This window comes from Amblyomma mixtum, chromosome 9, assembly GCF_055824585.1.
Source record: "Amblyomma mixtum isolate Tamu chromosome 9, ASM5582458v1, whole genome shotgun sequence".
Lineage (NCBI taxonomy): Eukaryota > Metazoa > Arthropoda > Arachnida > Ixodida > Ixodidae > Amblyomma > Amblyomma mixtum.
This window is the reverse complement of record NC_143020.1, coordinates 108998405-109026367: the sequence shown is the minus strand read 5'-3', so window position 1 is coordinate 109026367 and position 27963 is coordinate 108998405. Positions and strand designations below refer to the sequence as shown.

The window sequence follows — 27963 nt, the reverse complement described above, 5'->3', positions numbered from 1 at the left end:
TGTCCATACATTTTGCCATATCATACGGTCTCCATTATCCCATAATTCCCTACGAGCCACTCGTATGAAACGTTTCAGTATGGCAGCCATGGCATTCACTACGGACGCATCGCAAGAGGCCTGGTACCCCCACTTCCAACAAGAGCAATAACGACAGCCTGCTTAATCGCAAACCTGTAGTCGTCTGATCAGATCGGCTGCAGCCTTCGGCATGAGAACAGGAACTCACTTATTTCCTGATCCCTGTCTGCGGTTAGGTCCACGAAGGCGCCAATGCCGGACACGTAGGCCGAGCTGATGAGGAAGCTTCCGTTGTCGCGGTAGCCCAGGTACCCTTTCAGCTGGTCTTGCCACAGCTCCGGTGGAACCGGACGCTCGCCCACCCTGGCGGCCACAACTGCAGCTAGGTTGGGCAGGAAGTACTTTCCCATCTTCGCAGGGAGTGGTTCGGTGGGTAGGCTGTCGTTCCCTGCCTCGTCTGCATCAGTTGGTGGCCGAGGCTCCCCATTTGATGTGTGCGCAGGCAACCATAAATGGTTTCACTTGGAAGCGAGTGATGACGTAACTGCTTATTATTCAGAGAAACGGTGTATTAAACACACAGACAGCGTGGAGACTACCTGCACCACCAGTACCTCCACTCCACTGCTCCTGCACCAGTATCGCAATGCAACCGACACAACATCCTTCCGAACAGTCCCGCTTGCGGTTTCCGTGAATAAACTTATGTAAAGACTGACATGCCCAAGCGGTAGTTAGTGTTTATCAATTGTGAATTCTACCCAGAAATCGCTAATCCTTATTACCTGTAATATTTGTGTCCTACCGCCGAAAAAAACACTAACAGATTGCAGGGACGCAGGACACCACCATTCTACCTAGCCAGAGATCTAGATCAGTTACAAGGTATATTTTAAAGCGACAGCGTTACAGGCCCGGTTACCCAGATAGTCCGACGTCGGCGTTGTCGGCGTTGTGAATGAAAAACAACGAGCATGACTCTGGCTGGTGGTGCCCCGAGAGCAATCAGGAGGCAAGTGGGCCACCTTGGTCACATGCCCTTGAGGCGTCATCACAATCTGATCATCGGATAGTGAGCAAACTGCACACTATGGCAGGTGGCATTTAAAATAACGATTGGTCTCGCTGGAAGAGCAACTTGAGCCGCACAAAGCCCACCGCTGGGAGTACCTGACATTGCAGGGCAGTGACAGATCGCTTAACCGCGGCACCATTGCACCATGAGGGTTGTCAGGACTCTCAGGGATCTATGAATGTAGACAATGGCCTTCTGCTTGTGTGGCAATTAAACCAATAACGCTATATCGCGTCATACCCCTAAGGGCGGAGCTTATGTGTCCCCTTCAATTTTTTTCTCGCCACTTCACTTCCTACTGCACTTTATATCGGTGTGTTATTTCCTCCTCCCCGCTCACCAAGGTTACGCCGCAAGCTTGACTCGTCCAGTTCAGGCCAACACAGTTACCTCGCAAGGCGTTGAAAAACGAGAGAAGGAAAATGATCATAATTACTGTGACCGGAAGAACAAGTACGAAGTGAACTTAGATTTATACCAGCAAACTTGTGCGGAGGGTTTTGACACATATCTGGGAAGCAACTCGAGCATAAGCGATCGCTGGGTTATCTGTGTTCCTAGCTGGAAGCGCAGATGAAGGTTTAAAGTGACAGACTCGGGCTTGCCCAGTGTATGCCGCCATGGTGCACGTTAATAATGAGAGCTCAGGAAGGCTATAAAACTGGGAATAGAGCCCGAGCTCAACGTTTCGCTCTAGCTCGCGGAATAGCAACTGCTCGTAACCTGTGGCAACCGCGGCGCGATTATTGTCTCGTAATGTGTGAGGTGCAATTGAAATGCGCTCTTGTAACCGCTCATGCACAGTTGGATGGTGGTGCCGTGATGTCTGAATGGAAGCTGAAAGCATTCCCATTATGAGCAGTTGATTGGGGATCCCTTCGGCCAATAGCTGGACTCGGGAATTTGGTGTTTGCGACACACTTCGTCGGTAGCGACTCTGACTACTCCGTCGATCCCGGATAAAGTTCTGTACGCAGTTAACATTACAGAGCAGATGTTTCCGTTAGGTGTTTTTGGTTAACGCAGTGTCAAACGTTGTCGAAGTGTTTCTTCACGCACGAAATGCAGTCATCAGAAATTCGCGGCTAAGCTGGGCAGCAGGTGGCTTTCAGAAGCTATAATTTTGAAGTGTCTCGTACTGCGCAAATTACCATTGGATAGTCTAATCACAGAACAAAATAAAAGGACATAGGAAACGAAAAGGCAGACATCATGTCACTACGTCGTCGTTTTCAATGTGAAAGCATTATACCGTTCATAACTCCGTCTTTCAGTTCAGGAGAAACGGACCGAAAACCTACGTGACCTCATGACGTCTTCGGCAGTGCCTACAGCACCAGTAAATAAGAAAAAATTTCTTCCGATGTGGGCTTCGAACCCAGGCCGGCGCGAGCAGATCCGTTCCGCTGACCACTCCATTAGAGCACTGCACCATCATCGCAGCACAACATCCCATGCGATAAACTGCCAGTCTATCACGTTGGGTTTGGGTACCGTTGTCTTCAACTTCCATTCGGGCGGCACGAACAGATGAAGCGGTCCTAAATGCCCTCCATGAATTTTTTCTTTGTTTCGGTCACCAGTTTCAAGCTCGGCCATGAACTAACTTCTGGAAACGTTGCATTCTAACGGCTTTGAAAAGAAAATGTGAAGTGTACGTACCATACATGACCAGCCGCACCCCTCTTAGTCGGCGCGTGTCTATAAGGAGGCCTCCGTTGACCCTGGCGTCCTTCCTAAGCGTGGAGGCTATGTCCTGGAACAGTGTCCTCGCTATGGTCACTTGCCCACGGCGCTGCATAGTCCGTGCCACCCAGAGCGGGTACAGTCGGTCGAAATGCGCCGCCGTGAGCTGCAGGCACCGAGGCAGCGTCGACGCTAGGTATGTCTCCTCCGCCACCCGCCCCAGAGTAGGAGCATGCTTCAGCACCTGAGATGGAACAAACACAGCAACAGGGGCAGAAAATTGGAAGGGACACTTAAGCTCTTAAGGGTATGACACTGTAGCGTAATGTGTCAACTCCCGTATGTGCAGAAGGTCATTCTGTACTTTACATTCACAGATCCCTGGGAGTCCTGATACCGCTCCTGGCGCAGTGGAGCAGCGGTTAAGCGAAGCGTCACTGTCTTGCGATGGCAGATGCTCCCAGCTTTGGGCATCGTGCGGCCCAGATTGATCTTCCTGAGAGAGCAATCATTACTTCAACTGTCACTTGCCACAGTTGCCAGTTTTCTCACTATCCGCTGCTCAGGTTGTGATGACCCGTGACCTAACTGGCCCACCTGCCTCCTATGTTGCTCTCTGGGCACCACCTGCCGGTGTCATGCTCGTGATTGTTCGCTCACAACGCTGACGCCGACAACGCTGACGTATCTTCGTGACCACGAGACCTTTAACGCTATCTCGTTAGAAATGGTCTAGCCGAGGCTCGAACCGCTGCCCCTTGAGCCGTTACCCGAGCGCGCTACCCCTCGGCTACTGAATAACTTTTTTGTTACGTAGCTGTACCGCCTTAAGTAGCTGTACCGCCAGGGTATACACGCCACAAAGGTAGATTTTATAACCGCCGAAGGCTCATTCTTATTGGCCAACAGATGGATATGTGAACGCACCGTTAATCTTGGTCCGGAGGTAATAACCTGTTCTTTCAGGGACATTGTCAATGATCTTTGTTGTCCCCATCCTTGAATATTTCAAGTCCAATACCTACCTAATACAGCCGTCTCTTTGCAACATAGTGGCGACAGCCTGCAGTGCGCAACTAACCTGGGCACGGGTGTATGAAAGTCCAAAAATGTTCACAGGGCCAATATGCAGCCCGTTAAAAAAATTGAAGAATGCGGCGCAATTAGCAGCTCCCAGACTTTTTTCCCTTTGTCCGACGAAAACCTGAAAATGACAGTGCTACCGCGCATCCTTCCCATCGCTTAAGCCGCTGAGAGCACCTGGTCACACATCCCTTACAAGACAAACATATGCCGTGAAAAAATAACTTCTTTTCTTAATTACCGAAAGCATCCCTTATTCATCGGAAGCTGAAAGTGGTGTCGTCGATTGAAACGTCGCCATTTCAGGATGCCTTCTATCAGAATACTAGCGAAAGTTTTTCTGAAAAATAAATAAGAGTAGCTGTCTAAAATCTTCCCCGCAGTACATCAGGGGTAGGGCGAAGCCCGATTTTTTTTTTAATAAAACGCTTGTAACTACTTCCTACCACTACTCTCCATAGTTACCGAGAGCTTGCAAGCAAGGAGGTATGATCTGAGGGAGGCTGTTAACTGACTGCGCCTCAAACAACGGCATCACAAGAAAGGGCAGCTAGTCTGTACGATACGGTATGTAACATACGTTTTGAAGAATGAAGACTTTAGCAGGAAGAAGAATGCCACAATATTGTTGTGAAAGAAAGCACCATTTGCTCGAACATGCGTGGCTACATTCGTAAAGAATTTAAGAGCTAAATTCGACATTTTTTACTCCACTGACATAAAATGCACTACGCATCATTCTGTTCGCCAAAGACACCATCCGCATCATGGTCATCAGCTTTGCTTTATCACAATCATTCAGCACTAAATTTTAAGACCATACACTGTCACGCGATTCAGTCGTTTACCTGTGAAAGCAGGACGAAGAGCGTGTAGACGCTGACCCATGGCTGGGGTAGTCGCCTCAAATCTTCGATGATGTTGCGGATCACAGTTTCTCCCCTCATTTTCAGAGCTTTCCACTTCTCCGCATTCTTGAGCCTCTCTGGCAGACCTCGTTCCAATGCATTTGCCCACTTTACGTCAGGAGCAATTTCTGTGAACCCATCCGGATCTCTGATCTCAGTCCATGTTCGTTGGCTGGGCCCAACTCTCAAGCTTTCGATGGTAGCGTCGATGGCGAATATTGTCGAAAGGTTGACCTGGACCGAAGACAGTGCTGCGCCGATGTCGTCGAACATGACGACGACTATCTCCCTTGCTCTGCGGAAGTCTGCAGAGAAGGTCGACTCCAGTGTCTCGCCCACATCGATGCGGAGGTCGTGGCCTGTGAAGAACTGGATCCGTAGGAGCGAAGACAACCCGGTCTTGAGAGTAGTGGCGACTGCAAGCTCTAGGAAAACACTGAACGCTTGAACGACGACCCATTCATGGATATTGATGCCCAATGTGCGGAGCACGGAAGTGACGCTGCCTTCTTTAGCGTAGCCAGCGGCCGTAATTGAGCAACTGGTGTAGAACAGCGCCATCTGGTCTTCGAGGCTTGTAGGGGTCCCGCTGGAGTCATCGAAGTACTTTGCTGCCCTTGTCACTAGCTCGTGTGCCACGCGGGTGTTGAAGACCCGCATGTGTTCCTCGATATACGTCCCCCGTTCAGGGTCACCGGCTCGCCACCAGCCGCACACGTGCTGGTGGAAGTCGGCGCATGGGTTCACGCTAGGGTTCATTGCGTCCAGCAGGTATCTGCATGCCAAGAAAGTAAATTACGTCAAGCTCTAGAAAATGGAACTTTAGAAGATTTGATATATGCAGCTCATTTAGAGTTGATGTGGTCGGTTGTATCATGAAGGTATGCAGCTGCGGTATTTTAAGCATGAAGTGCCTTTAGCTCCCGTTGTCGGCAGTGTGGAGACGTCACGCCGAGACCGAGAGCCAACATCCGGGCACTGAATTCCACTCATCCGGGAGCTGAAACGAGAGCATCCGGGTACCGTACGAGATTTAGCGAGACTCTCTAAGCCCTCTTGAGAGAGGGCCGCTTAGAGCAAGAGGGGAGCACCAGGGCGAGAAGGGCTTTGGGCGGAAAAACTGCTTCCGCGCCGTCCCCAAGGATGGCGCCGTGGTCCCTCACTCACGCATGTAAAAGACCGGCCGCTGGCCCTTCAGCTCATGACGTTTCCCCCTTTGGCAGGCAGATGTGTACACGCTCGCGGAGTATTCGAACGCGCTGCATATGCATCCTTGTCAGGCCTGCGTCTTGTCGTGTCCGCGTACGCTTCTGCATCGTCCTGATGCCCGTAACATTTCATGCTTACTCTACTCTCGGTTACAGAAGACGCAGATTTTTATGCGAAGCATATTAGCCGCACAACCGAGCTCTTCCCTGCTGCGCCGCGCACGGCCGCGTAGCTACCACTTGACCTTCATCGGCGCACCACGTGATATGACGTCACAACAGCTGTGAAAGCTGGGGCCTCGTGCGCTCGCTTGCGGACGCGCAGCCTCCGCCGGCGGCCTAACTCCCGCTCGTACCGCTAGGAGATACTGACGTCACGCAATTGTATAAAAGGTGACGCACTCGTTGAGTCAGTTGAGCAGCGAGATGTCGGCCAGGGAGAGGGCGGCTCGCCAGACCGCAAAGCGCAAGTTACAAAGAGCCACGGGAACGGAAGAAGAACGAGAAGTACGGCTTGCCAAGCGACGTGCACAGTTTTTCTTCGCATCCTAGGCTTAACCATAAGCTAAGCCAGGCCATTTTTTTCAGAGCGGACTCTCCTCCCGCGGATGGCACGGTGGCCGTCACATGAAATTACTTCAGCTAGGAACGACGTCAGTTTTTGAAATATACTTGAACGAAACTCTGCAGAAATGGAGTAGATTTTGCAGGTTTTGATGGTGTTCAGTAGTTCTTCGAAAATTCCTATAATGCACTATACTGATCTTTCTCTCTTTTCTGTCACTCCCCTAGTACTCCAGTTCACGTATAGCGTAGAAAAGTTGGAATTACGTGAGTAACCTCACGTTGTTTCCTTTCCCGCTTGAGGGCCACGTCTCATATTGTGGAGTTTTTTTTTTTGTTATAAACTGGCATCAGTATAACAGATTGAACAGGAAAAAAAAGAACCTACTAAATGCATGGACTGAAAACAACACCACGCCATATCGGCGCCGCCAAGCTATGCAGAGTCCTCGGAGACCATAAAAACTTTTAAAATGGTATGCAAAAGATGATTCCATAAATTTTCGGCAAAGTTTCGATATACAATGTGCCACTATCAGCGGCATACGGTTGAGGTATTTCGGTTTTGTCCTTTTAGGCAAATGGCCTTCAAAGAAGAGGTTCCAAACAATGGCGTTGGCCTATTGTCACGATGTCACATCAACCGCCTTGAGTCTGCAAGGGTGGCGATACAGGATGGCAGGTGCTTGGCATGTGCAACGGCCAAGCTCCTTATAACGATCAGGCCGCAACGTAATGAGCATACAGACCGACGCCTTTTATTGCAGGACACCCCCTGAAGTCCATTCACTGGGTGTTCTTCAGTTCATACGAGTATCTAACAATTCTGGACAAAAGCATTTTTGAACGGGAACCAGTTTATGAACGCAATTTTTTCATGTATTTTAAGATTTGACTACAACAATCAATAAATCCGCAGACCTCACGTCGGCAGGCTTGATTTTTTTGCTATTAGCGTTTTTGGTATTGTCAAAGGCGTTTCCCCTTGGTTTTCAATGGCAGCCTAAACTGCTGGATGGTCGCTATAGAAACAGTTTTTAATAATTTTTTTTTCCTATATATAGGAAGAATGGAGTAATTAACTTCAAAATTTCCATAACAGTAACTTACATCTTTCCAAGATTCAAAACTTTGATCTAAGATTGTTGGACGTATGCGTGCGACCGCATAATTAGTGCCTTCACGTAAAGTACTCTATCTTACGCGACTTCTATAGAACGAATGAGACGCTCGCATTTGAAGAGCAGTTCACTGGAGCAGCTTGGGTAATAGCTCTAAGTCGCTTACAGAGTTGCGTTCCGACATCCTCCAGGAACTGTGCCGTCAGAGCAGGAGTCCAAGAGATCAAAAGTATCTACGAGAGCGGCGGCATTGCGCTTGGAGTCCCCACGTACAATAATGGCGATCAACTCCACAATGACGATCGGTCCCACAATCACCAGGACGAAGCAGCAGAGTGCATCTGTCGGCATACCGCAGAAACCGGCCGGCTTGTTGGCTGGATAAAGAGATGGTGTGACGTTGAACATTACCAGACTACCCTTGCTCAGAAAAGCTGTGTAAGCGCTTTTAGTTAGTACGGCTGCCACAGCGTGCCGCGTGTTTCTCAACACCCGAAATTGCCGCGGTAAGGCTTAATTTTGTATTTACACCATTAATATTTTTTGCGTCCGTAAAAACCTTGTCGTAACCTTGTAGTTTACTATAAGCGATAAGCTTGTATGATTGTCATGCAAGAATATAGCTGACATGGAACTGCGTAGTTGTTCAAATGAAAATATGGCGAGAAAAAGTTTCGCTAAGAGGCAAGCTTTACAATTGGAGTGCTCGAAACTTAATTTTCTGCAGCATGCGTTCCAAAACGAGGAATTCTGATCCGCAAACAGAGGGATAATACATCCCAAAACGCTCCCTCAACTGAAAGGTATAGAGCACTGAAATTCTTTCAACTGACCCCAGAGATTAAGCACGCTTTGCTGAAATTAACCTGAACATGTTTTAGTAGAAATGCAGAATTGCAGCTTACCACGTTGGCTACTGAACACCTACAAATGCAAGGGGTAATTGAATGCTTGTAAACGTTAGAATAATAATCGATGCAGCATTAGTAAGCCGAATTATTCAGAAGCACCCTAGTATTCAGCGTTGAACCATAAACTATTGCCTTCCTCTAGACACTTCCTTTTGTTTATTCATACAAGCTGGACAACATTATTTTTCTTTCTTTTTTTCTGCCCATACTAACATATCTCTATCCGTATTCTATAAATTGTCTATAGACAAAAGTCTACTGAATGTGTATGGCCATAAATCTATTGATTATCTATAGACTGTCTACAGAGTTTGAATTGCCTACAGACTAGTTTATAGGATTTTTGTGTAGAAAGTATATGGACTTAATAAGGAAAAGTCTAAGGACAGTCTATCAATTATATAAAGATATTTTTGTAAGGGACAGTCCGCGCGCCGCTTTGGGAAGTAAAACAGGTCGTACTTATTCAAATTTCCTGCAAAGCGCTCAAAGGCGGATGTTAAGCTGTACGTCACTATGAACATTTCTGCAGCTATTTACTGCGGCGTTAGAGGCACAAAGTAGCGCCTTAGTGTCGATAATACTTTCGAAAACGCGATGAAGCTGGACTAAAAAATGCCAAGTCTACGTAGTTGTGTACGCTTACGCGACGGTGAAGCGCAGGCCGCGTCCTGCGGAGGCTCCTGGCTAGCGGCGGCCATGATCTCTGCTTCCCTGAGGCTGCCCACCGCTACATCTACTCCACTAACGGTGGTCGAGCTGGTAGAGCTGGTAGAGCTGATAGGCGGTGAACCTTTTTCAACCGAGCTAGACATCATCGCAGATGACGCAAGGCGTTCGGGTGGCGGTCAGCCTCGCGTCAGAATGGCGACCAAGCAATGATGCTGATAATGACGAGCTAGCAAAATGCGACCAGTACCAAAGTATATAACGCTTTCGACTACATGTCTCCGAATGCAAGCAAAGAAGGATTAAGTGTGTGCGCAAGACGATTTCCTTCTTGTTAATCCCGCTCGGCAGCGCAACGGGAGAAAATTATAAGTTTACAGAATCACAGAGCCACACGTAGAAGTAAGGGAAGAAGTTATGAATTCAAGTTAAGAGGCTCGTACAGAAGGAAAAACATTATTTGTTTAGCTTATTTCAAGTACACATCTGAATTTCTTTCATTTCTTTCCTAGTCACTATTATTATCATTATGATTTTGATTTTTTCCCTCATCATAGATTTTCTTGTTTAACATTCTGAGTCCCTATCAGTTGCCGCCTGTGTCTTGGCCAATCCCCCGCAGTGGGTACGTGCCATTATTTAGAGGACAGCAACAACAACAAGAAGAAGGAGACTGCAGTAGATGCCTTTCAACTACAACTGCTCTGGGGAGAAGGTGGCGATGTCACGTGGTGTTGTGAGATGTGTGATTGGAATCGTGCCAAGAGCAGTTGCCGACTGGCCCCTGTAAGGCTTATCCCGCCGGTACGTTTGCACAACCACCATCCCCATCTCATCTCAGTGCTTCCATTTGGAATTATTATGTTTGCGAAACATTTTAGCGCTTGCAAACGTCTTCAGCCGAAAGAGTTCAATTTGAAGAAATAACGTGAGGCTTACTTGTACCCTTCCACGTGATTCGAGAAAAACAAAAATGTTTTTTTTTCCTCTACACGCTGCAATAGTGGACGTTGATCCAGGCGGCGGCGTATAATCCACTAAATCAGGTGAAAGGCCGCTAAATAGGTTGATGAATTGCTATACGTCAGAACTACTGCAACAACAGTACGACCTTCTCACTCAATTCAAAACTGGTGGCCTCTAAATTTGGACATTTTTCTTGGGGTCATTAGGCCTGAACGGGTTAACGTCCACCGGAGCCTGAGGAATCCCAGACATAGCCCCAGAGAACAAGCCAAGGTGACGTTACACCGCTGCAGTTATAATATGATATATAAGGTTTTAAAGTTTGGGAACCTAAAAAGGCCACAATGAATCAAATAGTAAACTTTTTCCGTTACCCATGAATATCACATTTCCTGTTTTTTCTTCGTTGAACAAGCAGGTGGTCCGCTCACAAACTAGTGAATGGGCACTATGTCAGTCTGCATCTCATGCATGGCTGTGATTCCACGGGTTATTTAGTGCAAATGAATCATTATTATAGTTACTCCTGATAGGATGCCATCTGAAATTATGCTTCCCAGAACCCTGACGACAGAGTGTCGGCGGAAGATTTTCTATTCTGTGCACGACGCCAGGATTCCCGTCAAGAATTCGGTTGAGTTCTCGCTTCTATTGTCACTTTTAATAGGTCATATTTTTTACTGTGACGTTGTTTCTTTTTAAATCAGTGCGCCAAACGTGGTGGTCTACCAATCGTTCAGCGCTTGCGTTGAAGTCATATGCCCTCAGTTCACGGAGCAACTGGTAGAGTTAGTGCTTTCGCGCGTGTTCTAAGAGAGACTACTGGTACAGAAGGCCAATGGTGTAAGATCATATTCGAAATGTACAGGCTACTAAGGATACAATATACCAATGGGCCGAAGAACACGTCCCAATAGCAGCATCACATTTTTTTCTCTGTTGAGAGTGGTCTCAGTTCAGCTATGCGAGCTCCTAGGAATCGTAGATGTTCACTCTTTATCGTATGCCTTATTCAAACTTCGCTTGAGGCATCAGTGTGGTCGTACGGCCCCACCACTGACACTGTTGCGACACTTGCCTACAAGCGCACTGCCGTTAAGCTTGTTACTCGGATCTTCCGAAATAATATTCCTTGAGCTTTTCCAAAGCTGAGCGATGGTTGCATTTTCTTGTTCTGAAAGAAAACCCTGTCGCCATACCTGACCTAAAAGATCGCAAGAAGGACTTCCATGAGCTCCCAGCCGCCACGGTGGCTCACTAGTTATGGGGCTCGCTCGGATGCTCACCCCAAAGACGCGGGTTCGATCCCGGCCGCGGCGGTCTCATTTTAATGGAGGCGACCTGCTAGCGCCTCGTGTACTGCGTCCTGTCGATGCCAGTGCACGTTAGGAAACCACAGGTGGTCAAAATTACCAGGAGCCTTGCAATACGGCGTCCCCCAAAGACCGAGTCGCTTTGGGACGTTAAACCCCACAAACCAGGAAAGTTCCGTGAGCTCCAAATTGTCTTAGGACTTGGAGAATGTTTCGATAGCGATTTCTGGGCCTCGGCGGCGACGACTGCTCCTACTTTTCATTTTTCCCCGATGAGAAGAAATGACACCAAACAAAACAAAAACAGACACACACACACACAGTGATGGGTTCATTCGTCCCCCTTTTGTTTACACACAGAGCTCGTATGAACCCAAAACGGATGGAAAAATGAGAAAAAAAAACGGTAACAGACTGCACTTTTTTTCTTCTTGCCCCGGCACTGAGTTTGTCCACAGGAGAGTGAAATCAAATTAATTCTGGCATAAAAAAAGCATTCCTGCAGCCACTCACACGGCTATCTCCACCGCTGATTCTACATGTAGTCAGGAGTGCGCCACATGTAAATTTCATTTCTACCTCACTTGAATGAAACACGCGCTGACGCATATATTCGTAAAATTTGTAATCTTGTTACCTTCCGCGATTCTTCAACTCGCTTCATTCCGGCTGCTGCCCAGAACATACTCAGCAATTTTTGTCAAAAGAATTGTTGCGCGGGCAACAGTTAATGAAAGCAATCTTTTCATATAATGTGAGATTTCACTATAACAATCAATATATCCGCAGATCGCCAGACGGCGGTCTTTTATTTTTCTATTCAAGTTCTTAATCGTCAAAAGCGTTCCCTATTGGTTTTCTATGCCAGTCTCAACTGCTGGATATGATCGATAGAAAGACTGTGAAAGAAAGATTTCGCTACTTATCATAATAACGGTACTTAAATAACCTTACATTTTTCCATTTTTCACACTTTTTATCCGAGAAAGCTGGACATGCAGTGGTCCCACGAAATAAAGGGCATTAGCCACGTAGTACTTCCTGTTTGCGCCTTGTTTGACAATCAGCCAATAATTCCGACCGCTGCAAATTTATTCTGTGACAAAGCGACTATGCAAACCACTCGTTGAACAAGGCGCATCTTTCGGGTGGCTTTTTATGGCATTGCTTTCAATATATCCAACATCCGCCGATAAAAGCGGTCAGTAATGCATAATAAATACGCCCCTGAGCTTACAATGGGCTCAATATATGAGCCAGACACCTACACAATCTTCATGCAAAGGCAGAGTTACATGCCCGGCCGATTGTCCATGATGTTTTCAGCTGGCATTAATGCAACGTTCTCGTTAAAAGAGACTAATTCACAGCGCTACATTTTCTTCGTTGTGCTGCTGTTCTTCGTTGGTTCGGTGACCCGGCGACACGTTGCGACAGGCGAAGACTAACATTTTTCACAATTGCACGCATTTATTTACAATTACATGGCAAAGTGGTCGTCAGGTGCGGTCAGTTAACAATACTAGCACAAGCTCTTAATTAAGGAAAATAAAACCAGCCAAAAGAAAAGGCACGCAGGAAGCTGACTGGACAGAGGCGCGACTACCAACTGTTCATTTAATCGATCGGGGCTACACCATCGAACCATGACCATAGAGCAATTGCTATTTGACTCAACCATTTGTCATGCGAAGCCAGATGCCGGAGTCAGGCAGTGTTGGACAAGACCCCTGATTCACCGGACGACGACCCGGGAACTTCAGAGTTTTCCGCGTGCAGTAATCGCCATGTATCTTCCGCCGACAGTAGCGATAGTGACGAGCTCCAGTTTGTGTTTCTTCAGAACGACCTTCAAAATAGAGAGAAGCAAAGGGAAAAGAAAGTGAAGCTTGTGCACGGGACTGCAGCACTATAAAACGCTCCACAAGGTCGCTGCTCCTCTCCAGGCGCTCTCAGCCCGTAGGCAGCAGTGAAGGACCGAAGAGATGGTGCGGCGTTAAGATATCAGCTCCTCTTCCCTTTTCATGCACACAAACAGTGCAGCAGGGTTCTTTTATCTTTCACATTTGCTTAAGGCGATGTCTGGTGCCTGACTCACGTTGACCCATGGTGCGTGTCTTATCAGGTCAGAGCTCCTATGTATAAAACCACCGCTGTAGAGCCCGAGAACACAACGCTTCGGCAACGAAGGACTACTGCCCGAGTAAGTGTCGTAGTGAGGGCCTTCTCAAGCCCCGCGAGTGTGATATAATTTCTGTGTAGCGTATAAACCATTGTTTTTCGCCGAGACCTGAGCTCACTAAAGTAACCGCTACTGTTTTCGTCTTCTCCGATAGGCAACCAATAGAAATGATATATGTGCGAAATTTTCGCATGTTTCAGTGCGTGACAAAGACCCTTCAGAGATAAAGGTTTAGCGCTAGACAAATTTCTTACAATTAGGTGCTTTTGACGCTGTGCGAGTTGTTAAATAAAATGAATTAATCTCTGGCGTGGATTAAGGTCCCGACATTATAGGCTGTTTGGGATCTCAACGCTGTTTAACTACCAAAGTAAAAATTTGTCATTGCTTCGGAAAAAATTAACCGCAAAGTGTTTTTCAATATCTGCATAAGTGCAAGGAAACTCAGCATAAAGCAACAAAATTTGTTTCCAGAAATATGTTGGAAATTTTGTTGAATCTTTACCTCGCACAATTTAGATAGCTCTAGGTTGGTAACACCAACGTTTTTTTCTTTCAGTGTAATTCAGCGTGCTTCGCAGGAGACACAAATTATTTCTTTCCGATGTATAGCGCGCTTTCTTGGAAATTTACAGAAATTTACATTTTTCCTTTCCTGTCTCTTATGTTACTTCCATTATCTTGAATAGGTATGGGCAATGTTTTTTGTTATTTGTATTTTGTAATCTCTTTCTAAAAAGCGGCAGTATTTAGCATTGGTGACGGCACATCATATAGCTTGAACTTCCTATACTTCTTATCTTTTTAACATCTTAAATTTCACTCTTTCCTATCTTCCGCTATTATTCCTTGCTTCCGTCTGACATCAACCTTTCCTCGCAACATTCACATTCATACTACACGTTGTATGCTAAGTCGTTCTCACCTGTAGTTATTTTTGTGCTGTATTACTCACGTTTATAAGAGCATTCGTAAATTTTTCTGCCGTCTCTGCCTTTTGAGTGGTCGCTATGCGTATTCAGTTCTGGCACTCTAAACTATAGTGGTTTGCTATGGGACCAAGCAGTGTTTGTTAATTTTCTTCTATACAAATGTGAGGTAAATAAACTGAAATGAACCGAACTTTCAGACACCAGTCGAGTATATCTCAGGCATGTACCTCAAGTGCTTGTCTCCAACCAATGGTGTCGACTTATAATCACTACAAGTTCAGGCACCTAAAACCTGCTAGCGTGGCATCGCAGATAGTTAAGAGCCAAAAAGTGACTGACCACAGTGTCATGATGACAACAGGATACCGCCGTTGGTTAGATGGCTGACGGGTAAAAGGAATTAGCCACTCCGTTCGTGAGCTGTAGTTTATAACGGAGAGACGTCTGCCCTTGTCCTTTGGCTCTGGGACTTCATTGAGCAGTTATGCCTTTGATATATGCGTCATGATAACGAGCCCTGAAACTTTATGACCAAAGTTGACAGCTGGGACTAGTTCCGAACTGGAGCCTATAGGATCTCTACACATGTCTACTACACGCACTGCAGATTGGTTGGCGGAACTGGTTGGTGCATAAGCACGAAAAGGCGGAAGCACATGGAAAGGGAAGGCAGAACAGTAGTAGTAGTAGTAGTGGTAGTAGTAGTAGTAGCAGTAGTAGTAGCAGTAGCAGTAGCAGTAGCAGTACCAGTACCAGTACCAGTACCAGTACCAGTACCAGTACCAGTAGCAGTAGTAGTAGTAGTGGTAGTGGTAGTGGTAGTGGTAGTGGTAGTGTGGTAGTGGTAGTGGTAGTGGTAGTGGTAGTGGTAGTAGTAGTAGTAGTAGTAGTAGTAGTAGTAGTAGTAGTAGTAGTAGTAGTAGTAGTAGTATGGGTAGTGGTGGTAGTCGTCGTAGTAGTAGTAGTAGTAGTAGAAGTAGACCTTTATTCGGCCATAATTTACAGGCCGAGCATGCCGACTGCCTGGCCGCCCAGAAGTCGCTGTTCTTCCTCCCATTCAGCGTCAAGCCAATCGATCCAAGTGCTGATGGATAGAGAAAGTTGGGGGTAGGAACCCGACAGCTGAGCATCTGGGCAATAGAGAGAGGCAATGGGCCAGGTGCCCATAGATACAGGGGCAGTTGGGACAGGAAGGGTCCGATCGATAGCAATAGAGAAAAAGGTGAGACGGGGTGATGACTGCATTCATTTTTATGTGAAGAAGGTGAGCCTCCGACACCGCGAGTGATAGAGGGGGGGTTGAAGGTGTTTGTCGACGTGGAGCTCGAGGTAGACCTCTTTTTATGGTGCGGCGAAGGGTGCCTCTCCCACCGTCCTCAAGGGCTTGGGCCAGGGGATCAATAGTGCCCGTAAAAGAGTTTCGCGGGCGAGCTGATGGTTCTGCTCATTGCCGCCAATCCCTGAATGCCCAGGGACCCAGCAGAGGAAACCAATAAAAGGCTGTATATCGGAGACCACGCGTTCGGCCTCCTGTTGGAGAGAAGGCTATAGGGGGCGGTTCTGTATGTGGTGTATAGTGGCTTGAGAGTCTGAATATGCCGTGTACTCTTGAAGGGTGGCAAGGAGGGCAAATGACTGGAGGGCATGCGCAATGGCGAGGACCTCGAGGGAGAAAACATGACATGAGAGAACAACGAGGACTGAAAAGATACCTTGAAACTCGAATGACCATGGATATACGCCGGAGCAGAGCTGGCCTGATGTCGAAGGCATGAATATCATCGTGTTTAAGCGGCTCTTTGAGTCGGAGAGGGCGAAGCCGCCTCGTGTGTCAGTAATTTCTTTCAAGAATGCTATCGTCATGCCTCTGCTCAGGGGCTGGTACTCATGGCAGAATTGTTTGATCAACAACTCAACCTGTCCTCTCCTGAAACTAGCAATTCCTCTTGCGATGCCAGCCACTAGGTCTCGGCGCAAGTACGTGTTCCCCTGGACTATGCCGTTGATGTTCTTCGCGCATCTGATCATTACACAGACCATGACGTTTCACCGCGGTGGGCAGCACATTTGTTCAACAAGTGCGATAAGGGCTGCTTGATCGTCCGCACTCGTGGCCGATGTTGCGCCTCATCCGTCGATAGCCGGGCTGCCATCTACGTTCACGTATTTCTCCCGCGTCCTCAGCTCGCTGTACTCTTTCTGTGCAGCCTTCCAAGAGGAGTAAAATACTGAAAGGAGGGCCGTAAATCATGTCGTGGCGTTCTAATTTCTTGAGGCAAAATACACAAGACAGGATAATACGTGTACTGATGCGTTACAATAAAAAATGATATCAGAAGTAAAGGTCACAAGGGCCGCCATAGGTCTTCCGAAGAGCCTCAGTGATGTGTCCATCCCATTCAATAAGAGCTTCACGAAAGTACCTTTAGTTTTAGCCCATCTCGCCAATTTTGATTACTTTTACAGGCGCACAATGTCAACACCAAAGAATAAAGGCAAGGCGGTGCAGATCCTTCGCACTAATGACGACCACAGCTTTGCGCTCAACGAAAGCCAGCTGGAAGCTATACTGCTGGATGACAGGGTGAAGAACAAGCCTGTCGTGGTGGTTTCGGTGGCCGGAGCCACCCGCCAAGGAAAGTCCTTCCTGCTCAGCTTCTTTCTGCGGTATCTGAGGAACAGCTGTCGGAGCGACTGGCTGGACGACCCGAGGATCCCACTTGGTGGCTTCGAGTGGAAGGCTGGCAGCGAACGACATACCACTGGAATCTTGTTATGGAATGAACCATTTTTGGTAAGTTACATAACTCCTCCAAGAATTGGTTCGCGCTTTATTTCCACGTCCGCAGGTGACCACACCACGAGGCGAGGAGGTGGCTGTGCTTTTGATGGACACTCAGGGGACGTTTGACTGCAAGTCCTCGGTCAAGGACTGCACAACCATCTTTGCGCTGAGTGTCATGACGAGCTCGGTGCAGGTTTACAACGTCTTCCGCAACATCCAGGAGGACCAACTTCAACATCTGCAGTTCTTCGCCGAATACGGAAAGATGGCTCTAAAGGTATTCACAGCAGCGGCATGAAATCAATCAGACCAAAGCTTTGTTTCTTTATTCTCATTTCATTTTCATTTATTTCATCCTTAAAGGCCCAAGCGCATTACATAAGGAAGGGGCAACAATACATATAAAAGAAGCATAAAAAACACACGCACAATGAACACACACAACAAACTTCAAAAGCTAACGAGAAAAAGAATAAAGAAAAGAATAAAGGGTTTACATGTGCAGTGAAAGCATACAAAGAAAAAATATTCGCTTGCGGCAGCGAGCACAGATGAAAGTCAGTGATCAATACGTGGCAAAAATGACAAGGAATTCACTTATTCTGAAGATGACGGGCCAGTTGTGTACGAAAAGATTTTGAATCGTAGCATAAAACTATGTCGTTAGGTATGGTATTCCAGAGTGTTATTGCATTGGGGAAAATGAACTATTCATTGCTAATGTACGGGTCTTGATACCGGCTATGGGTTGGTGGAGGCTGAGGCGACTTGAAGTTCTTATCGGGGATTTTAGAAGTGGGTGTCTTGAAGCTGGATGGTGGAAGAAGTGATGAAGCAGGCAAAGACGTGAAATTATGCGGCGTGATTCAAGTGATGGGAGGGAAAGAGAGCGTTTGATTGGAGTGATACTAACTTCTTCGGAATATTCAGAGGTGACAAACCTGATGGCGCGATTTTGGATGACCTCGGTTTCGGCGGAAAGGTATGCTTGAGATGGATGCCAGATAGATTGGGGTTTAACCCAGATGGGATTGGGGTTTATTGGGGTTTAACGTCCAAAGCGATTCAGGCTATGAGCGATGCCATAGTGAGGGGCTCCGGAAATTTCGACCAAAGTTTGTCTTCGAGCATGGTATTCCGGCGTATGTTAAAATGTGTACATGCGCAGGTGATTTTGCTTGCATACATGCGTACTTGATAAATATAGACAGCTAGTTCTCGCTGAAATGTACAATGGCCTTCAGAAACGAGGGCAATAACTCACCAGCCTTTTTGTTCTGTATATTCTTTTGTTTTTGCGTTTCTGAGGGCCCCATTTCAGTCCGCGACTGTATGACTCTTGTATGCAGAAATACTTTAATTTTATTATGCATCTTATGTTTATGTTTACTAAATGAAACTAAAAGGAAACAAACTGAAAGCTGGTATCAACCACCGCCAAAATTTCCCGGCAGCAGGGGGAAGAAAAAGAACCGTTTCAGCGACTTGTGTTCCTGGTGCGAGACTGGCCCTTTCCGTACGAGGCAGAATTCGGCGCAGTGGGTGGCGGTGCCCTCCTTCAAAAGCGTTTGCAGATTGTGGACGACCAGCATGGTGAGCTGAGGCGGCTACGACAGCAGATCCTGTCAAGCTTCTCAAGGATCGATTGCTTTCTCATGCCACGTCCAGGAGACAAGGTACCCTCAAACAAGATATTTTTTCTTTATTGAGAAAAACTGCCAATCTCACGTACCTAATAATGCTGTGCAAAAACATTTCTGAGTGGGAAACCATTTATGAGCGCAATTTTTTCAATATACACACAGATCATCCGACGGCAGTGACGTATTTTTTTTTTCTCATAACGTTTTTTCTAGCCTCAAAATTGTTTTAGGTCCCTTAGCCTGCCCTAAGCAACTGAGACAATAATGAACTTTTTCTTTGGGTGTTTAAAGTGCATTGGACATCATGACAGGCTGTAATTTCACATTGCATGTTAGCCTCGTGCATTCTTCATGCTGTGAACTTTGTTAGTTCTTTTTTTTCGGACTGTGCTCCTCATCATTTCATGTTTCATCATTTCTCGCCGATGCACATTAGTACGCATTTCATGGCATTTCTTTTATGTTACCTTTTCGGCACGACTCTCCTTTTCCGTCTTCCTTCCCCACGCAAATTTCCTTCCCCACGCAGAGCAGCATGCCAGCGAGTTTTAAACGCCATTTAACTTCTCTGTTTTTTCATTAAACGGTTTCTCTCCCTTTCTCCCTCACATTAGTCTTCTATGGCCGTCTTAACTGTTGGATGCGACCAATGGAAAAACTTTAAAACAAAGTTTTTCATACTTATCAGAAGTATTGAACCTTTCCTTCAATATTTTCATTCTAGTGTGTTGTATTTTTTCAATTTTAAAAATTATTGTCCGAAAATATTAGCCATGCTATTGATCGTTGCGCAAATTATATCATAATTTATATATTAAGAATACCACGATCAAACTAGTTTTTCCACCATTGATCCCAACTACCTACAGTTAGCATGACGTCAACTAGTTAATAGTCAAACTTATCATTAATGAAACAACAGATGAAATGGGAATATTCCAGTACAAATGCGAGGAAACTGTTATAGGAAAGAATTCATGCTCTTGTACTGCATATCGGTGACGCCTGTTAGGAATAAGATACGTTATAGTGCCTATGAAGAAACGAAGTTAACAAAAGAGACTATCTTACAATGGTGCTTTATTACTAAACCAACAACACCATGTTTGGTTTATGGTCTATGGGGTTTAACGTCCCAAGTGACTCAGGCTATGAGGGACGCCGTAGTGAAAGGCTCAGGAAATTACGACCACCTGCGGTTCTTTAACGTGCACTGGCATCGCACAGTACACGGGCCTCTAGTATTTCCCCTCCATCGAAACTCGACCGCCACGTGCGGGATTTAACCGCGCTTTTCTGGTCAGCAACCGAGTGTCATAACCCCTGTGCCATCGTGGCGGCGAACAAAATCATGTGCAGAACATCAAGCAAACATAAAGCAACATTATGCGCTTAAAATTCATTGTGGAGGAGCTCGAAAAGAAGAAGGTGGAAAGTGTGTTTTGATAAATGTGTGAATTTGCACAAAAAACACCGAATGTGTGCGAAGAGAAGCCATTAATGCCTTCGCTTCATACATTAAAGATGGAGTTTAAGTACACCGCTAATTTCTCTGACATAACCATGCCATAGAGTAAAGGTCTGCTTTCTCTGCACAATATGTGCATTTTGATCCGGGCAAATTCGGGTGTATTGCTTGCTGACGGATAAGCTTGCCTATGTACGAGAAGTTTGCGAAGCTGGCATTCCTCCTGCATAGATGTTCAAAATTATTCCAAATCCTTCCACTACGCCAGTTCTTCCTCTCTTTCCTTCCCACCTTTCTTCATCCCATTCCTATCGGCTCGATTCGAATCCAGAGAGAAGTGAGAACTCATCACGAGAGCTCAGTGGTTAGAGTGCACAATTACTGCTCCCTTTCCTCAAAACCAATTTTCTGAGAAGTTATTAGAATTGTACAAAATTACCGAAGACAATTTGGAAGTTCTAAAGTGTGCGTGGCGAAAGCCTCGTCCGTTCTGCCTCTCTTGCTTTCGCATCTCGAGACATGTTCCGTCGTCGCATGCACATTGGCCCCTTGTTGTTCTTCTGGGGTTTAGTGTTGGGGCAATCAGGTGTCCGGTGCCGCTTCCTCGAACCGCTTGACGCGGAATCACTGGGCCGCTTCGGAGCCATGCGGCTTACTCACTCGACTGCAACGAGACCTCTGGCGAAGGAGCGGCGGTGCAGCTGCCACCGGCGACGTGCGCGCTCTCATTCTACCGTTACTGTGTGACGTCACGGTTGCTGTGCGCAGCTGCGCCCCCCACCGGCGCGCCGGTTGCTAAGGAGGGGAGGAGGTTGCGCCGCTGCGCGGAGGAGAGGCCACAGTTCGCACGATTCCGGCGCACGGACGGACACCGCGAGTACGAGCCATAAAAGGCTTTCGCCTTAAAATGCACTGGAAAGGTTACGTCGCAGTCTCACCGTGAGCGGATGGCTGGACTATGTATGATGCAATTAAGGGAGAGGTGAAAGGCTCTGAGGTTTGGAAAAGAATCGACAATTGCGCTTCTTTCTTTAATTCGCAACTTAAGCGATTTTGTTGCTGCGCACTTGCCTGCGTGATTTGCCTTATTTGGCTTACGACTTTACACGCGCGGAAAACGCTAGCAACTCCAAGTTCAATTTCGTTATTGGCAAAATGATCGTGCACGTTGTTACCTTGTGATTTATTCACTTGTCACAAGGGAAGGTGGAGTACGCCCTCGAAGCCGTTCTTGACCTTATCCCACAACTTATTTCCCTTTCTGGCTTCTTATCAGGCCCCACGAGCCAGAGCTGTCACTCCTCTCTCATTACCACCAGCAGTGATCAGTGAAATCACTTCTCTTCACCTAGTCAATAGTCATATCGCATGCGCCTCCTCTTGGCGAGTCTTGGGTTGTCCTCTCTAAGAACGTAGATACACCAAGGCGCTAAGGAACACTATAAACACTTGCTAACAGGCTGCATACCTGTTACGCACAGTGGTTTGCCGAAGGGAGGGCTTGATGAATGCAGAACCGTCCAGTCAGTCACAGTTTTCGCCTGCAACTGTATATATAACGTATGCGGTGCACACTTATCACGCTCCCCCTCCCCTGTGGCAGGCGTGGCTAGCCTCGGTGGGTGGCGTCGACCTTTTAGCAGTTGTCCGCTTGGCGGATATAGGGTGTTTATCTGACCTTTATTAAATCTTTAGATCTCTCTGTATGCGTTGTAAATTTATTCGTTCACCTTATCTCCTTCATTAATCGTTGCTGTTTATCTTGGAGAAAAGCTAAATGAAAATAATCGGTGTAGGTGGAGACAGACCCGTCGTTTAACGGCTGCCTAGAGGACATCGACGGCAAGTTTAGGAAGATGATGCGAGAGTTGCTTCCTTGGATACTGGCTCCGGAAAATATGGTGGTCAAGGAGATCAACGGCCAGAAAATCACTTGCCAGGAGCTCATGAAGTACTTTCGGGTAAGCAAGCGCTGCACTTTGCAGCACATGCCACAAATCACTTGCCCTTGCAGGTTTACGCCAGGGTATTCCAAGGGGGCACCTTACCGCGCCCGACATCAGTGCTCCAGGTCAGCTACAAGGGTTAGTCCAGAACACGTTGGTGAAATCTCGCTTTGCAGGCGACGGCGGAAGCAAGCAACGTAGTTGCCAAGGAGAAAGCGATGGAATTTTACCTAGAAGGCATGAAGATGGTGAGTATAGAAGGGATAAACCTAATGGGCCCAGAGATCACAGCTCCTTATTTAACCCAGCTACCTCGTGGAAACCTTGACGAGATGGTGGCGGCAAATGATGAGCTCACGAAAAAAGCAACAGACTTATTCTCAAGAACTCCCAAGATCGGCGACGAAAGGGTTTCACAGCGCTACCTGGAAATTCTTGAAAAGGCAAGCCATATCCATATATACTCCAAATAATGTATCTATAAGACGGCAGCTTCTTCACACCATTGGCAGGAGAAAAAGTCCCTGAGGTGCTGATGCTTCCTTTCTTTTTACGGCGTGAGCCATTATAAGGAGCATACACTAGGCCACGGTGTAAGAAATATTTCTTACACCACGCACTAGGCCATCTCGTGGATGGGGCCAGTCCAATGTAACCAATCAAAGCGGTCAGGAAATGGGAATGAGGTAACGAGTGAAAGGGCAGGTATGCGAGAAACATGAAGTTTGGGGACAAAATGAACGGAGGCTAACCCGACCGCGTCGGCCCCGTTTCGATGGAGGCTAAACGCAAAAAGGCGCCCGTGAGAAGGTGCTCAGGGGGGTCTGTTGAAGCCGCGCCATCGTCGCTTAGGCGCACACGTGTTTGCGACGCGCGTCTGTTCTTTCACTCTTTCTTCTCATATCTTGCGCACTTTTGTAAGTACCGCGTCGTAATTCCCGACCCTGAAAAGCCATTCCTTGTGTTCTTCTCAGCAATTGTTTACATCGTGCGGGGCGGGCGATTGAAATTGGTCATAAGAGCCCACCGAGCGCTTTCAAACACTTCTCGAACGCTGCTAACTGATAGGATAGGATAGGATAGGATAGGATAGGATAGGATAGGATAGGATAGGATAGGATAGGATAGGATAGGATAGGATAGGATAGGATAGGATAGGATAGGATAGGATAGGATAGGATAGGATAGGATAGGATAGGATAGGATAGGATAGGATAGGATAGGATAGGATAGGATAGGATAGGAAAACTTTTAATGTCCAGAAGAAAGAGGGTGGCTAGCGGACTATCCGCCTTTGCCTCGACCGAAACGTCTTCGCTCTCAGCGGCTGCTTCAGCCAGTCGGAAGAGTTGTAAGGATTGCCCTTATGGTTGGACGCCGGTGGGCCGCCTGACGCTTTTGAACTCCTCCAGGCCCTCTCTGAACGTTTGAACGTTTGGGGTGGGGAGGGGGGAGGGGGGTGAGGAGGGGTTTGTTAGGGTGTTAGGGTGTTAATAGTAAGCAAAGGCACGATAGCCCAACATATTGCAGTGGGTGATCACTTGGGCCATACCAGCGATAGAAGCTATTAATGACGCGTCTAAATGGCAACGAATAAAATTTGCAGCATATCTCGTCGTCTCTTCGACCGGAGGTTCAATCCTGAAATGCTTTGCTCTAAGTGGTAGTGGTGTGGTGTAACACTTTTGTTAAAACCTCCTTTATGTTAGGCGCTTAATAGGTCCTGGGCCAAGGTGACGTGGGCCCGTTCCAGTTTCAGATCCAGGGAGGCGAGCCAGATGGGCCACGGTGGGGGTTGGGGGAAGGATAGGCTGGGGACTCTAAGGCTGAGTGGCACTGTGTAAGGCAGTGTTCTATATCTGCATATGTGTGTGGACAGTTAGGGCACTGAGATGTGAAAGTGTACCAGTACAAATAATGTTTGGCTGGTGTATGTAGGAGATTAAACTGTATTCGGCGAAGAATGCGAGCTTCTCGGATCGATAAGAGTGGGTGTGGTGGTGGTAAATCCGTCAAGTCTTATTTTTGCTGCATGTGGTATTCGTCAACAGTGAGTTTGTAAACCCCGGCCGCCTGCTCCGTCGGTGGGCCCTGTCCATGGTATCCCCGGCGCCCGGTGTATAGTATCGCAGGCAAGGTGGGGAGCCATCTCATTGCCGGGAATGCCCATATGATCAGGGATCCACTGAAGGGTCAACGGTTGTGGGCTTAATGCTGGTTTGCTTTGGTGTACGGGGTCTAGAATCCCAAAGTGACTCAGGCTATGGGAGACGCCGTAGTGAAGGACTCCTGAAATTTAGACCACCTGGGGTTCATTAACGTGCACTAACATCGCACAGTACACGGACCTCTAGAATTTCACCTCCGTCGAAATAAGACCGCCGCGTCCGGAATCGAACCCGCGTTTTTCGTGTCAGCAGACGAGCACTATAACCACTCAGCCAATGCGGCGATCCTTTTTTTATGAAGAATTACAGCACGACAAGGATTACAAAAACATGACGGTATCGGGAATCTTGAACAAGTACGAAACAGAGTAGGCTGCTTCCGACGCGGGCTTCTAGGCATTTTCATTACGACCGTTATGTTGGTTGCGATAGAAAAGTTCATTTTTAGTAATGGCTGTTTTAGCTAGCGCCAGCGTGGTGACTGCATTTTCTGAGTTGTGCGACTGTTCCGCTGAGAAAAACACCGGCCTTTGTTAAGGAGAAATTGTCACTGAGGTTATCACATTTTCACCCAGCGTTTAACATGAACACTTATCGACATTAACTGTGTCGGGCGGTTCAAAGCGACATTTTTGAAAATAGTCAGAGAAAAGGTGTCATTGCCACTGCTGCCGTAGGAATATTGTAGTGCGAATAGTGGGGAAATTGCGTTGGAGTGTGGACAAGTGTTCTCTGCCTGAACATTCCACTTATTCCGAACAATTTTCTAACATTTGTTCTAATCGGACAGAAGAACGTAAAAGTGCCACACGGTACGGCACCTCATGCATTACAATTACACAGAACACACACTAATGCACAATAGTCGTCAATGTGCAAAACCTTATCACTGCTGAGAGGATTCCAAGTCTGGTAACGGGCAGTATACGCAGGTTTCCTGGAGGCAATGACAGAAAGCAACTTATTACACACGCGGACCAGAATACAGCATCGTTTGCCGAATACGTGAACGCCGCTAGTGCGACCAACGCTTTTGTCAAGATTTTCTTTTTACTACAGTAGTAAAATATTATTGCGATAGCTTTAGACTCGCGGTTGCACCAAAGCCCGGCCAATGTCTGAGACGAAATTCGGTGATTGGTCGAGAGATCTCACGTGGCCTTGTGACCTGATTACAACCTGTCCGCCATTAGAGATGGCAGCATGGCCACCGATTGTTAGCAACCAGCCCGTTCGTGGCAGGTAGTGATTAAATTAATCATTGGTCGAGAGAAGTCGCGTGACCTTGAGATGCCATCATAAACTGCCCACCCGGTGATGAGCAGCCTAGTTTCTAGATATCAATCTATAAGATAATATAAATCTATAAGATAATATAAATCAAAAGTAAAAGATCAATATATACTGTAGAGGGACAGAGGCAGTCCCCTACAAATTAAACGGAGCGCGACGCGGATGAAGGGAACAGGCCGGGAGCCAGGTTTCAAGCGCCCACTTAGCCAGCGCGAGCGCATGTGACGAGCCGAGGCAACGCAGCGCTGCTGATGGTGATAGTGCCGCTACATATACAAATGTCGGGACCTTCACAGCATATTGCGGATACCTGCTTAGTCAGCTGTTATGATGGTTGACAGACTGACGGCTGTAAGGAAACTGACTTAAATAAATACACACAAGTTTCCGCTAGACTTACGACATATGTGAAATTTACCACTACCGTACTCCACTGTTGAGCTAAAGTGTACCCATAGATTTCACTATTATTGTGTAGATGGCTTTGCATGCTAAAGTTGAAAGCAAAACTGACCAAAAAATGCACCGGTGATGGGTCACATAAAACATAACCCCAAGCCGCTGAAAAGTATCTCTCCCGCTTCTTCTGCTCTTTATGATGCGGGAAAATTGTCTACACTGCTGCGAAGGGTGCAGATTATCTGATGGTGCTACATTAAAGATTGCAAAAGTTGTCTAATAATGTCTGTACCTTCAGAGTAGGATGTCGAGGCTGTGAAAGAAAACACCCTTCTACAATATATGATCTTCAGCAGTATCACGACGTCGACAAGTGGCCAACTAATCGATTTATTGCTTTTGCAGGAAATGGAGACCAACTTCACTCGGCTCTACGCGGACGAAGAGCTGTTTATTCGGAGGGAAAAAGAAAAGGATGAGCAGCGGGAGCGAGAAAGAGCAATCGAGAGGGAGAGAGAGAAAGTGAGGCAGCTGGAAAGAAAGAGAGAAGAAGAGCGGGAGAGGCAGAGACAACTGGAAAGAAGAATGGAACTAGTGAGGGAGAAGGAGAGGCAGAAGGAGAGGGAGAGAGAAGAAGAGCGGGAGAGGCAGAGACAACTGGAAAGAAGAATGGAACTAGTGAGGGAGAAGGAGAGGCAGAAGGAGAGGGAGAGAGAAGAAGAGCGGGAGAGGCAGAGACAACTGGAAAGAAAAATGGAACTAGTGAGGGAGAAGGAGAGGCAGAAGGAGAGGGAGAGAGAAGAAGAGCGGGAGAGGCAGAGACAACTGGAAAGAAAAATGGAACTAGAGAGGGAGAAGGAGAGGCAGGAAGAGAGGGAGAGAGAGAGGCGGACTAGGGAAGCGATAGATATCGCAGGTATAGTTTTTAATGGGTTGGACACTGCCAGCAATCTTGGCTGCCTTGGCGCAAATGCTTACAGACACTTCAGGGGGAGTAGACCATAAGTCTTTATTTTCACCATATGAACCGAAGAAAAGTCAAGGTGGAATTAAAGGCTTGGGAATGATATTGTGGCGTACAGCGTCTTAGCAGGTGTAATTGTAACCTTAGGTGTGGGAATTGATGCCTGTAACGGATAACCTACATATATAAAGGCACGGTATTTGTAACGGGACAACGTTGAATAAAAGATTTGGAGAAATATTTGTTATTCCTGTCTCCTTCAACAAACATATTTAAGATTGCTGGTAGCTAATTGGTAAGGATGTAGTAACCACAATTTTTCTTTATGGCGGAAGTTGGTTTATGTTTATGGGAGGAGGGGGGGGGGGTGTTTAACGTTCCAAACTTGAATGAAAAGGTAGAGCAAAAAATGACCCAAATCGACTCAAGCTGTGGGGAACGCCGTAGTGGAGGGCTCCGGTACTTTCGACCTGGCGTGGTAGAGTATATTTTGCGGCGGTGAAGGCACCAGGATTTGAACTCCAATAAGGCTAATATGATGAAGGGGCAGTCAGCTTACTTTTATCGACTATATGCCAGGTGTTTCATGAAAGCCCGCCACTAATGTTTAAAACAAGGCTTCTCCACGTAAAGATGAGCTTTTTGTGGAGGAATAATA

At 46.9% G+C, this 27963-nt stretch overlaps 2 protein-coding genes across 2 annotated transcripts in view; one reads left to right on the top strand and one right to left on the bottom strand.

Moving 5' to 3' along the window:
- The window catches only part of LOC149330663 (uncharacterized), an 11328-nt gene extending 1936 nt beyond the window's left edge, over window positions 1-9392 (bottom strand). The window contains exons 1-5 of the mRNA XM_089559471.1: window positions 9224-9392; window positions 7833-8043; window positions 4714-5548; window positions 2759-3026; window positions 230-478 (exon numbers count right to left, since the gene is read on the bottom strand). Coding sequence (XP_089415597.1) covers window positions 230-478; window positions 2759-3026; window positions 4714-5548; window positions 7833-8043; window positions 9224-9392 — 1732 coding nt within the window. The remainder of the gene's footprint in view (window positions 1-229; window positions 479-2758; window positions 3027-4713; window positions 5549-7832; window positions 8044-9223) is intronic.
- A 7720-nt stretch (window positions 9393-17112) lies between these two features.
- On the top strand, window positions 17113-27339 carry LOC149330662 (atlastin-1-like). Its single transcript, XM_089559470.1, has 9 exons — window positions 17113-17433; window positions 17489-17701; window positions 18882-19100; window positions 22332-22496; window positions 22550-22606; window positions 22658-22729; window positions 22790-22924; window positions 26747-27103; window positions 27322-27339. Exons 1-9 carry the CDS (start codon window positions 17113-17115, stop codon window positions 27337-27339), a joined length of 1557 nt encoding a protein of 518 aa, XP_089415596.1.
- Window positions 27340-27963: the final 624 nt, after the last annotated feature.

Excerpts from the sequence above, each read along its gene's own strand:
- LOC149330662 (XM_089559470.1), top strand. The coding sequence starts at position 17,113 with ATGTCAACACCAAAGAATAAAGGCAAGGCGGTGCAGATCCTTCGCACT. Across the intron at positions 22,497-22,549 it reads AGCTCATGAAGTACTTTCGG|GTTTACGCCAGGGTATTCCA; the intron begins GTAAGCAAGCGC and ends TTGCCCTTGCAG. Across the intron at positions 22,925-26,746 it reads ACCTGGAAATTCTTGAAAAG|GAAATGGAGACCAACTTCAC; the intron begins GCAAGCCATATC and ends TTGCTTTTGCAG.